Below are 12,809 nucleotides of genomic sequence, written 5' to 3' on the forward strand. Positions count from 1 at the left end.
GAAAATGACTTCTCATCATATCTCTAATTAATAAAACCCCATTTCACCAGCAAAGGAAATGAAAAAGAGAAAGACTAACTTTTCCACATCCCCAAAGTAAGGATGCTAAATGAGGTAACCACTGTATTTCTTGATCCATCTAAGCTGGTTTTGATACTGTCCTTAAATAATGTATACATTAGTTCTTTGTTACTAAAAGCATTTGTTTATTTTATGGACACCAGTGCAGTTGAGTGCTGGGACTCTGTGAAATCATCCTGCTGTCCTTGGACTCTGGGCTGTCCTCATCCTTGACCCCCCGATTCATGAGATGATCAGGTGTCCCCACTGCCCTTTGGAGTTGCTGCTGACATCCGAACAGTGGTTCCATTACCCGGGTTCTCAATAAGAGTCTCCGTTCAGAGTTAAGTTAATGTAGTCATTACCGGTCCATTTGGGGACCCATTCATCACACCTAATTTCATGTCCAACACACAGGGGGCCAGAGGACACGAATTCAACAGGAAGCAAAAGCAGTGAGGTGAGTCCTGAAGATGCACAGGAAGGGCTAGAAACCAAGTCACAGAGGACATGCCTTGGAGTCAGTCCTCTAGGGAAGCTGTTTCCAACCATGTAGAAGCAGCCCAGCCACTAAAGTCATGTCAGAGGGCCTAGGGCTCTCCCTACCAACAGGCCCAGGGCACAGTTCCTCCAATGTCTAATCTAAACATTTTTCGTTTGAACTTCAGAATAAAATAGCACAGCTGTTCGTTTGTTTGTTTGTGTGTGCATGTTCATGGGTATAAGGATGCATGTACATATGTATGCACATATGTGTGAAGACCATAAGACAACTTCAGATGTCATTTCTCAGGCACCACCAAGCTTGTTTTTTGACATAGGGTCTCTCGTCCTGGAGCACATCAAGTAGGCTAGGCTGACTGGCCAGTGAGCCCTGGGATCTGCTGTCTTCACCTCCCCAGCACTATGATTACAAATGAATAGCCCCATACCTGTTTGTTGTTTGTTTGTTTTTATTTATGTAGGTTCTAGAACACAAACTCAGATCTTCTTGCATGCATGGCCATCTTCCTAGCCATCTCAGCAGCCTCAGTAGAGCTATTACCAGAGGAGCCAACAATCCCCAAATAGGTTAAGCCCAAATTTACCAAATAGGCACCTCCTTGACGGTCATTCTCCAAATGAGGATGGAATCCAGATAGGATTAGAGGTGAGCATTGTGGCTTGCATATTTTCACTGTTAACTAACTTCCTTCTACATATATGTCATGTTATACATATGCTAAGCCATTAGCATCTTGGGGCTGTCATTTTGATGAACTCATTAGGTGCATATATTTTTCCCAAGATGCACTTAAAATATGAAATTATTAGTAATATCTTTAAATGCATGCCCAAAGAGCTGGGGAGGGGTGTGCCAGGGACTACTGGTGCTGTTTGTGGTCTGGATGTGGGTGCCTTGGGTGCACTCAGTTGGTGACCAATTAACAAAACGTGCATTTAGCATATCATAGGGAGAGAGAGAAGTTCAAGGAGCATAAACAAATTTCAAGAACTGCAAAACTTTTGTACAGATATGAACAGAAGCATCTCTTTACAGATCGGCATGAGAGCTTCAGTTGTTCGTGTACTGTGCTGAGGACAGAAGTTGGGCCTCATGCATGCCAGCGAGCACTCTATCACTCAGCTGCATCCTCAACCTCCAAAGCTATAGGATGCTACCCCTCTGCAATCACTGGAGCATTCACATCAGTGTCTGCAACTTACGTGAGATTCTTGCAGTCACTCTGGAACTACTCTAGCAAAAAGCATCCTTCCAAAATACATCCTTCTGCAATCACTGGAGCATTCACATCAGTGTCTGCAACTTACGTGAGATTCCTGCAGTCACTCTGGAACTACTCTAGCAAAAAGCATCCTTCCAAAATACATCCTTACCTTGAAATAAGTGAAATATATGCAAACAATAATAAAGCAAAAAAATCTGCCCACCCCAAAATTAGCCCTTCTAACACAGCTCCTAATTTGTCCTCAGTACCTCAATCACTGTCTTCTCTCTTTGATATTTTAAATTTCATTTTATTGTGATTATGTTTGGTTTACAGGTCCTCCTCCACCCCAGCAATAACAAACAGGAAAGCAGGGACCCATCTGGGCTTCCCAAGATTTTACAAAGTGCCTGGCACACAGCGGGTTCTCCATGAAGGAATCAACGAGGATGAATTGTGAATGGATGGAAGCTCTAGTGGGCTTCATTCATTCGATCACTCAATAGATCATCTGGGAAGAGAATTGATAAAGAGCTCAACTTCTCCTGCTCTCAGGCATGAGCCCATCTCTATCCCTATGGGGTTTTCTGAGCTCCACAGAACTTGCTTCTCCATTCATCAAATCTAGTCTCTGTCACCCAGAGAGATGGACATATGAGCATCATCCAATGAAGGGCCAAAAAGACTCACAGAGGCAAAGTCACACATCATCTTTGATAGAGTTTAGCCCTAAGCCGAAGGGTTCCTGTTCTACTAACCCACCTGCTCTTGTCTCTGACAACTCTCAGCTTCCCTGTGCACACCCTCAGGGGTACAAGATCATGTGGAGCACAGAAAGGGAAAAGCAGAAGATCCTAAGTATCCTGCTACCCACATTTCTCACAAAGGGGAAATGATTTAGCAAACTGAAGAATCCATTACTCTATTTTTGTCTAGGAGGTTTGCCTTCCAAATGGTCTGACGTTTAAGAGAATTTGCATACTCTGGGGATCCACCACCATCAAGGAAGAATAAGAAACCTCCATCATGCCGAGGGTAGAGTGAAAGGAGTTGAGGTGAATGCATGTATGTGAATAAACCATATAAGGGTGATTGGTAGATGACCACAGATACTTTTAGCTCCCTACAATTATCACAGAGGTCTTTCAGACAGGTTGTAAAGTCAACATACCAGAGGAGTGGGTCAGGTACGATGAATGAAAGAAAAGATCTTGGGATAGGGTGCTAAGAATTGGAGGGTCTGGGGTATGGCCATTCCCAGATTAGCCATTAATGATCAAATAAAATGTGACATAGGATTGCCATCTCTTGTGACTTTGAAAAGAATTTTAAAAATCCACATAGTCTACGGCTCATACTGTAAAGGCAGAGATTTGTAAGCCCGACTTACAAATATCTCTCATTCATGAATAGATGAATTAATGGATGGACAGACAGAAGGGTGGATGGATGGATATATGGACAGACAGAAGGGTGGATGGACGCATAAATGGGTTGATGATGCAATGGATGGATAGATGGATAATTGAAGGATGGACAGAAGGATGAATGAATGCATGGGTTGATGATGGGATGAGGGATGGATGAACAAAATGACGCACAGATAAGTGATGGATAGATGCATGCACAGATGAATGCATGAAGGAAGAACAGGTATTGACGGTGGGCCAGAGTTGCCCCCTCATCACCAAGACCTGTGAGGTTAGTGCCTTCGTGGCCCCAGTATTTCAGACAAGGAAACAGTGCTATCAGATGAAAGAACATGCCTGAACCAACAGAGACAATGTCAGAGCCTGATTCCTATCTTAAAACATCATAGAATCTGCCTCTTGTGCCATGCTGGGCTAGCCGTCCTTGCTAATATGCAGGCTCAGTCTTTCAGCTACAGGATGTGGAGCTTAGATCTCGGGAGTGAATGGCCCTCAGGTGTGTCAGTTCTAGGATGAAAGGAGACTCAAAGGTTTCCAGAGCCCTTGATCACACTACTTCTCACTCCCGCCTTTCCAGGAAACACCTTTATCTTGTGTTCAAGATGCCATCATGGAAAAGCAAGGGTTAGCAGCAAACTGAGATAGGATATGAGAAGAATTCTCTCTGTTTGCAGGCCACTTACCATTGTGGCTCTAACCCTTGCTTTCTACATTCAACCTCCAGTAGGGTTAGAAGCACAGTGGATCAATAGATGGATACATACACAGATGCACAGATGCATGGATGAATATACAGATGATGAGATGGATGAATGATAGATGGATGGATGCATGGATGAATATATGGATGATCAGATGGATGGATGATGGATGGATGGATGGATGGATGCATGGATGCATGGATGGATGGATGGACAGATAATGGATACATGGCTAGATGTATGGATCTATGGATGATCTGATGGGTGGATGATGGATGGATGGATGCATGGATGGACAGATGGATGAATGGACAGATGGATGGATGAAAACATTCATGAACAGATGGAAGGGAAGGCTGAGAGAGGGGCTAGAGACAGGGTACTTAGAAGGCCAGAGATAGTAAACCAGGCAGATTAAGAACACAGTCTTTGTACTTACCACCCAGCTTCAACTGCTAGTTTAGCCACTTCAAATTGGTTTAAGTTTTATCTAATTTATTATGCAACTTTTATTATAGTTGGGCAATAAAGAGAGAGGTGAGAACAACCTTCACTTATAGGCTGATGGAAAGGATTCCGTTAGAGTAGATCCTTCTAGTTATCAAGTGTCTGGTGCAAGATAAACATTCAACAATAGAAGTTACCCTCCTATTGTTCTCACAGCTGTGATGTGTGCTCTGTGTGTGTGTTGGGTAGGGAACCATTAGATCAACCTCTGTGTCCCACAATCTCTACTCCTCTGAGCTGGAAATGAAAATACTATACATCAGCCTCACAGCACAGGATTGCAGAAAGGATTCCCAGGAGACAAAGGCACTGTGTTACCACACTACCTCATTAACATCCCTGACACCTGAGCCTGGATTAGATACCCAGATAAACCAGGGTCACTTGGCTGGGACAAACAAGCTTTCAGCAGGAACAAATTCATTTCATTGCCTTCAGGAAGCCCTGGATGGGGAGAGTCTACCCAAAATGATTTAGGAATGAGTCCTCTTCCTTCCTCATCTGGCAAGTGGTCTGAATTTCCGATCTCTGGTGATACCACCTACCCCCTTACCACCTTCTCCTTAACATCTTGGGCTGTGGGGGAGGGACAAGCTAACCACAGAGCACAGCCCGATGAGTATCTGTGGGCAAAGGAGTAGTTCCTGCTGCCGGAAGAAGTGCCCATGTGAACTGTGCGCTCATAGAGATAACTCTCATTGTGACATCCTAGGCCACCCAGGCGCTTAGGGACAGGTCCTGGGCTCCTCCAGAGATAAGAGGGAGCGGTTTAACTGAAGGGTGGAGTGTCTCTGCCTCCAAAGTGCTGAACTAAAGCCATGCATGCGCCACCATGCCCAGCTCCAAAATGCCACATTGTACTCCTTCAATATATGCAATAAAAGTTAAAAAAATAAAATCTTGCCTTTGGAGTTGGGCAATTTGATGCAACTGGTGACTGTGGACCTCCCTGGAGGAGTTCTGGTATTCTAAGGTCTGATGGAGACCTCAGTATCATCTTATAAGGAGAATCTGGAGTAGACATTGAGCATGCAGATACCTTGGGTTTGAATCTCAGCTCTATTACTTACAATTCTGTACTGTGGGAAAATTGTTTTAGTGTATGCACCTCGGTTTCCTCTCTGCAGCACAAGGTTTTAATGACTACAGAGCATCTACAGAGCATCTAAAATAGAACTTGAGTTTATAAAGTACCACAGTTGTTGGATGTTGAAAATGGATCCACTTACCTGTTCTTCTCCAGGGTCTGCACATTTTTAGGTATCTGAAGCAGTGTCATGACTCTTAGAGGGTATATGGCTATGTTGAGGTTTTTTTCCAAAATCTGTACAAACAAGGAGCTCAGAAATCTGGGCAGCACTGGGTGAGAAGCTGACCTGGGTTCTCCCCAGTTCTGTGACTCCAAAACTCCGTGGTCTTATTTAGCAAACAGCTTGCCTCTCTGAACCTCCGTTTCTTCATCTATAAAATGGGCGCAATCTTGCCCACGGTGCTGGGAGGGTTCAATGCCACAGTGAGAGTGTCTGAGAACCCCCTTTTATGCCAGCCCCATAGTTAGCAATCAGAAGACCAGTGATTTCTAGTTGGGCACCCCAAGTTCCAACTTTGTATGAGATGAATAACAGAGTCTCTTCCTTCCTGGAGGTCGAGGAGAGGGGTGTGCTAAGTAGATGAATGGATAAATGCATAAGTGGAGAGGAAGACTGATTTTGATCTTTGGTGAGAATGAATTATTAGGCGCAAAACACCAAAATGATGCCTGGTATACAGTCAATGCTCAAGAAATATTGTTACTCTTCCTTCTACCTCATTTTGTCCTGTTCCAAGGCTGGCCCACACCAAAGGAACTGGAGGTATTCTACCACCCTGAGTTTTGTTCAAACCATGATTTATGTGGGAAACCAAGCAATGAGAACACCAGTTGATACAGGAGCATCAGCATGTGCCACGATGCTGTACCAGGTGAGGTCAGTTGACGCTCGTCAACACACTTCATCTTCATGCAACCCACAGAAGCAGCCTCGAGTTACAGAGGGGCGGAGAGAAACCTGCAGGGGACTATGGAGATGCACATCACAAGTCTGGCACTTGCTGTGTCAGAGGGTGTCCTAAGGAGGCCTCTTTCATTTGTGTTGTGGCCTGACACACATTTCCTATGACTTTTTCTTCTGTCTCCACACCTATCTCTTTGCATTTGGGTTTTGTTATGGGTGGGACTTGTTACTGATTCACTTTATTTTCCCAAAATATGTGCTCTTTGTTGTGGTGACAGTCATTAGAAATGAGGATATAACAATAAGTCATTGAGAGTCAGTTAATAAAATAACTATTTAGTAGAAAACTAGTATTGGGCTCTCCCTTATGTTGTGTGTCCTGTCTAGCCTCGGGTTCCTAAGCCTGATATCAATGTCAGGTATGGGCTCTAGGAAAGGAACCTTATCCAGTTAAAGAATGGTTGGTTATTCCCATAATATTTGTGCCACTACTGCACCATTGGGCATATCTTGTCAGGCCAGTTATTATTGTAGGTCACAGGATTCACAGCTAGGTAAGGTTAATGAGTACTTTTTCCTTCCAGTAGCTTACATATCACCTTCCAGCACTGTGGACACTAGCCGGTAGAGATGAGGCTCTGAAGTCAGCACTAGCTTGATTTCTCTGTATTCATTCTACAGCTCATGTATGTAGTGTCTTTAGCAATAAGCTCTTACCATGTCATTATGGTGAGTAACCAAGAGCACAGGCAATGGCCAATAATGTTTGAGGGGCTATGGGACACCTAGTCAACAGCTTCTTGAAAGGGAGTCCAGGGGACTGGAGAGATGGCTCAGCGGTTAAGAACACCGGTTGTTCTCGCAGAAGACCCAGGTTCGAATCCCAGAACCCATAGGGGATCTGACAGCCTCTTTTGACCTCCGTGGACATGCATGTATTGCCTGCGTGTAGGTAAGTGCACCTGTGTCGTGCAATGCCCGTGGAGGACAGAAGAGACTATCGGATCCCCTGGAACTGGAGTTACGGACAGTTGTTAGCTGCCATGTGGGTGCTGGGATTCAAACCCGGGTCTTCTGCAAGAACAACCAGTGTTCTTAACCGCTGAGCCATCTCTCCAGCCCCTAATCTCTTTTTATATTGTATATGTATATACTTTAAGAAGTGTCTATAGTGGTAGGTTTCCATTTGGCTTTTTTCTAAAGGTTTTTAGTGTTATGTATCTCTCCCCATACTCCTGCTTCTGCCCTGCCCTCCCAATCACCACTTTTGGCTATGCACACAAAGTGTACATAACATACAAATGAATTGTTTGAGCCAGGAGGGGTGGCACACAATTGAAATCCCAGCACTCAGGAGGCTGAGGCAGGAAGATCACAGTTTTGAGGCCACCCTGGGCTACACGAGTTTGTCTCAAACCGAAGAATGAATTTTGTGTTTAGGCTTGGGTCCCATCTTGAGTCTTGGGTCTCATTATTTATATGCTAATGTTTCAGAAGATTTTTAGAAATCCAAAATTTGGACTACTTCTTAGTTCCAAGTATTTCAAACAATGGGTACTCAACTTATATTTATTATACCATAACATTATTATGTTGCATTATTATATTAATAAATGCATGCATCAATTTCTACTTTTATTTATCGATCTTATTTAAAATTTCCAATTTGTGATTAAGCAGATTGCAATATCTGCAGTAAGATAAATATTGTTCAGTGATGCATATTTTTGTGTACAAAGTGTAATGCTTTGCTCAAACAAAATAAAAATCCATAAGAATGTGAAGGGGGGAAAATGAAGCACCAATAAAGTACTGTGTGTTCTGACTGGTCTCAAAATATTTGGATAGAAAGAAAAGCTACGCCTCCGAGGTGGCTGGAATGGGAGGCAAATCTGAGTCCAGTGAACCATCTTTCAGAGTCACTGCCTAGGACTGAATGAGTCCAGAGTTATCTGAGTAATGTGAAGAATGAGGAATTTCTACTGAAAAATCAACATTTCAAAGGGGTCAGATCATACAAAAACCCCATTCTACTGTAAGTGTGTGTACACAGGCAAGGACAATAAAAAATTAGATTTCTTAAATGAAACTTACTAAGTAACAGTGTATCTCGGGGCACCAGTAATAAATGTGTGAACTACAGAATTCTGCCAAAGGGGAAGAAAATAAACATTGTTACATTCACACACATAGCTTTCATTTTCTCCTAAATCCATTCAGAATCTGAAGGCTGATCTTTTTGACAGTCCCTCATCCGGCCTACTTTCCTTAGTCTATGACTGAGTCTGTTCTCTCCTTTGACATTTTGAGACTACAATGAAGTCCAGGCTTACTGAGACCCAAAGAAAGCTCAGTGCTTCCGCTGCAGAACTCTAATTCACAATCAACTGATGTAGAAGAGAGACTGAGGTTCGGGGACACTTGCAAACCACTGGCATTTGCAAACCATCTCACAAATGTTACAGAGTTTGAAACCACTGGGAAAGGGGGGCTCCATTTGGGGCCATAACACCACTGCCATCCCACAAACCCTCCCACCCTGCCTTCTTGCAAAACTTAATGTTCCTTCCTTACTCCTTAAACGCATCCCCCCAAATACAAGCTTTGTACACAAATACTGCTCTCGAAACATAAAAGGCTCACATGTGCAGAAAGGTTTGGGAAGGTGGGAGAGGAGAAGGCAGGCAGGGGAAGGAGAGGTTTGGATAAGGAGATGATCTAGCCACCACATTTGCCTGACACTCTGCCACACACCCACCCAGGCCGTGGTTGTTCTGCCCTGTCCCAGCCTGCCACAGAGCACGGAGGTTAGCATCATATGCCTCCATGGCTCTTTCAGGAGCCATCTGGAAAATCACGGGGAGTGTGTGTGTGTGTGTGTGTGTGTGTGTGTGCTCGCGCCCACTCCTGAATGCTGTCCCTCCAAATCCCTCTGCAGCATCATGCACACAGGCAGCCCCCACAGGGCTCAGAAAGGAACCGCATGTTTTCAGGGCCTCCACGGTTGTCAGCAATCTTTGGCTGGCTCTCCCTGTCTGCATCCCAAGAACCAGCACTGGCGACTTTGGGAACAGCCTGCCCCCTTCTGGTCTCCTTGAGCTCAGTGAAAGGGCAGGGGCTAGGGTGGGCGGAGCTAGAGGAGGACAGACAGACTCCAACCTCCAGCAGTCACACGTGCAATGCATCCCATGAGGGTGGATGTGGGAAAGGAGGAAGAGGGAAGAGAGACAAGAAAATAGTATAAAATACTAGTCCGGCTAAAGACAGGATAGTACGAAAATACCAGAAAGAGGAAAAGTGAAAGAAGTAAAATGCACATATGTCTGGGGGGGGGGGGGGGGGTGTGAAGAAATGGAGACACAGGGAGGCAGGTGCAGGTGGAGGATAACACCACACTGACAGATGGAAGGGAACTGCAAAAAGCCTAGCCATTCCACTGCTGGAACCAGAATTCCAAAAATCATTTTAAGAAAGAAGTGATATCCTGCCACCCTGCTGTCCACCTTCCCAATTACAACCCCACCCCACCCCAGCACCCCCAGGGGCTAGGCTGGGACATAAGAGAACAGCACTGATCTGACACACATGGAAGGGTTGTGGATGGCTGCTTGGAGCACCAGGGAGTTACGAAGAAATCTTTCTCTTTCCGCTTATCTCAACAGGTGGTCTATATACCCTGAATGTACCTCCTGAGCCCCAGATACAAAGGGTAAGCCAGTCCCAAGCCCCCGAGCCCACCCTGCATGTTCCCACACTATCAGCCAGCCACACAGGCTCCTAATCCCTCCCACCTCCCAGTAGGTCTCCAGGAAGAAGTCCTAATTTCATTTCTACAGGGAACACATCACTATCAACTCCAGGAGTTCAAAGGCAGTGCCCCAGTCCCCTTGACTATAAAGGACTACAGGACATTGAGAATGTTCAAGTTCTTCTTCGCAACCACACTCCACTCAACACCACAGGTGAGAGCAAGACTTCTCCCTGGTGACCACACAGCAGCCAAATACCATCAGATCATGTCTCAGCCCCCCTCCCCGCCTACCCAAAGGCACAGAAAGAGAACTCTGGCAAGGAGGGTCAGGCAATTCCAAAGAACTTCAGCACAGGAACGCTGTGTGAAGGCAGTCTTCAGCAAGGGCTGCCAGAGTGACAAGCAATAAATGGACTATTCTCTCCCTATAGACCCTGGGAATACTCCCCTGGTGTCTACTGTCTTTCAGAGGCTTTGCAAATCCCTGCAGGGAACTGGGACCATGGACAGACAGTCACAGGGCATATCACATCAGCCTTCATAAAGAGCTCATTCCCAAGCAGAACTGATCTCGTCCCAGAGTTAGGGACTCTGACCTTCTGTCCTAGCTCATAGGGATCCAAGGCAGCCTTCAGAAGGTGAAGAAACCCCTGAAGAAGTTGGGGATGGGGAGGACAAGTCAGTTCCCCACCTACCCGACGAGATGGCCCTGGAAGATCGACAGAAGACAGTTTCAGAGTCTACGTCCAAGGAGGGCAGAACACCCGGAGGTGTGGTGACAGTGTGGACAGCCAGTCGCTAAATGCAACCGGCCACCCATGTCGAAGAGACCGTTCAGATGGGACCAAGGAGCAGTGCCCTGAGCAGGAGGAGGTGAAGTGAGGAAGGGCCCCAGATAGCAAGGTTAGAGGCAGAGGCGCAGACATCCAGCCAGGAAAACCAGACCCTAAGTCAGATCAGGCACTCAAGACTCAGTGTTGATTCAGGGACACGGTGAGGGACTTGGGACACTCATTCCCGATTCCTTCCCAGGTCAGGACAAACACAGAAAGGCTGCGTGGAGAACCGCCCCTGGGCAGCGGCTGAGGATGCGGTCATGATCTGATGCACGCACTCGGGCTGGGAGTGAGGAACCAACGCCCCCACCCAGAGAGCAAGTGGGGCACACAGTAAAGAGTGACAGAGAACAGGAGCCCCGAGAAAGCGAGTCCCCCCTAGACATCACTTCACCAGACCCCAAGGGGGCTGTCCTCAGACTCTGCCCCAGCAGCTCAGCTCAGTGCACGACCCTTGCAGCTGGCCTGGGCAGTGAGCGCGCAGAGTCCCTTCCCATGCCTAGGTTGGGATGCGGGGGCCAATGGGGGGCGTGGGTAGGGCGGCCGGTCTGTCTCTCTGTCCCCCCAACCCCCGGGTCGCGATTGCGTTCCGAAAGGGCATCTTACCCTCTCCTGGGCGGCCAGTGCCCCACGGCTGGCTGACTGCTGCGCGCGGGCTTCTCCGGGGCCGCCTCCCCGCGCTCCTCCACCGCCTGCTCGGCCGCCGCCGCCGCCTCCGGGTGCTCCGCGGGCTGGGGGCGACTGGGCGGGCAGGTCCCGGCGCTCCCGGCGCGGGGCAGCCGGCTGCTGTCGCGGCTGCTCGGCTGCTCCGGCCACTGCCCCCGCGCGCCGCCGCTCGCCGGCCCCGGAGTCCAGGCTGCTGAAATTCCACACGACCAGCGTCTGCAGCAGCAGCACGGTGAGCGCAGCCAACAGCGCCGAGTGCGAGCGCCGCGCCAGCCTCCGGGCGCACGGCGCCGCCACCATCTTCCGAGGCGGCCCGGGGCGAGCGGGGCGCGGGGACACCCCGGTGCACGCTCGATCCCGGGGGCTCCACGCTCGGGCCCGCCGCCTGGGCTGGCCGCTGCTCCTCCTCCTCCTGCTGCTCCTCCTCCTGCCGCTGCTCCTCCTCCTCCTCCTCCTCCCTCTCCTCCTCCTCCTCTGCCTCTGCCGCCGCCGCCGCCTCCACCGCCGCGGCGCGGAGTTTTCAGACGGGCAGGGACCCGGACGTCACCAGGAGGAGGGGAAGGCGGGAGGAGGCACGGGGAGGCCGCGGAGGGGGCGCGGCGCACGGGGACCCGGCGCGGGGAGGGAGCCGGCCCTGCGCGCTCCTCCCTCCCCGCCGCCACTGTCTCCACCCCACCTCCGCCGCTCTGGGGTGGGTGGAGGGACCCGTGTAGGGGAAGGGGCCGCGGGGGACGCGGGCCTGGGGAAGAGGGCGGGGCCTGTGGGCGGAGCCGAAGGCGGCAGGGGGAGGCCGAGGAGGAAGAGGAGGAGGGAGAGAAAAGCAGTGGGGGTGATCGGTGCAGACAGACACCTCCAGGACAGGCGTGGGAGCGGGTTGGGGGTGAGGAAAGGCCGATGCCGCCGTAGAGCAGGAAAAAGTGGGGTACAGACGGGCCAACAGGGCAGCCTGGAGTGAGAGTGGCCCCAGCTCAGACTCAAAGGGAAGTCAGGAAGGAGAAAAGGGTCCTGAGACCCTTCCCAGTGGCAGAGAGCAAGAGGCGGAGTTGTAGCTAGTGCGGAGTTTTCGGTCCTGGGATTTGTGGTTCGCACAGAGAATCTTGGAAGGTGGAGACACAGGAGGAGCGTGGGAATGCCACAGGCACGGAAAAGTCCGGG

The 12,809-nt window shown here is 48.6% G+C and overlaps 1 protein-coding gene across 3 annotated transcripts in view; it reads right to left on the minus strand.

Moving 5' to 3' along the window:
• The window catches only part of Xylt1 (xylosyltransferase 1), a 334,424-nt gene extending 322,155 nt beyond the window's left edge, over positions 1–12,269 (minus strand). Inside the window, exon 1 of one of the 3 annotated variants that reach the window (XM_029560542.1) lies at positions 11,595–12,269. In XM_029560542.1, the coding sequence (XP_029416402.1) occupies positions 11,595–11,954 (360 nt within the window). In that variant the 5' untranslated portion in view covers positions 11,955–12,269. The remainder of the gene's footprint in view (positions 1–11,594) is intronic. The other 2 variants (XM_008826932.2, XM_008826933.2) reach the window with 2 other exon arrangements.
• Between the last annotated feature and the right edge of the window lie 540 nt (positions 12,270–12,809).

Source organism: Nannospalax galili, unplaced genomic scaffold (assembly GCF_000622305.1).
Source record: "Nannospalax galili isolate Female #2095 unplaced genomic scaffold, S.galili_v1.0 scaffold172, whole genome shotgun sequence".
Taxonomy (NCBI): Eukaryota; Metazoa; Chordata; class Mammalia; order Rodentia; family Spalacidae; genus Nannospalax; species Nannospalax galili.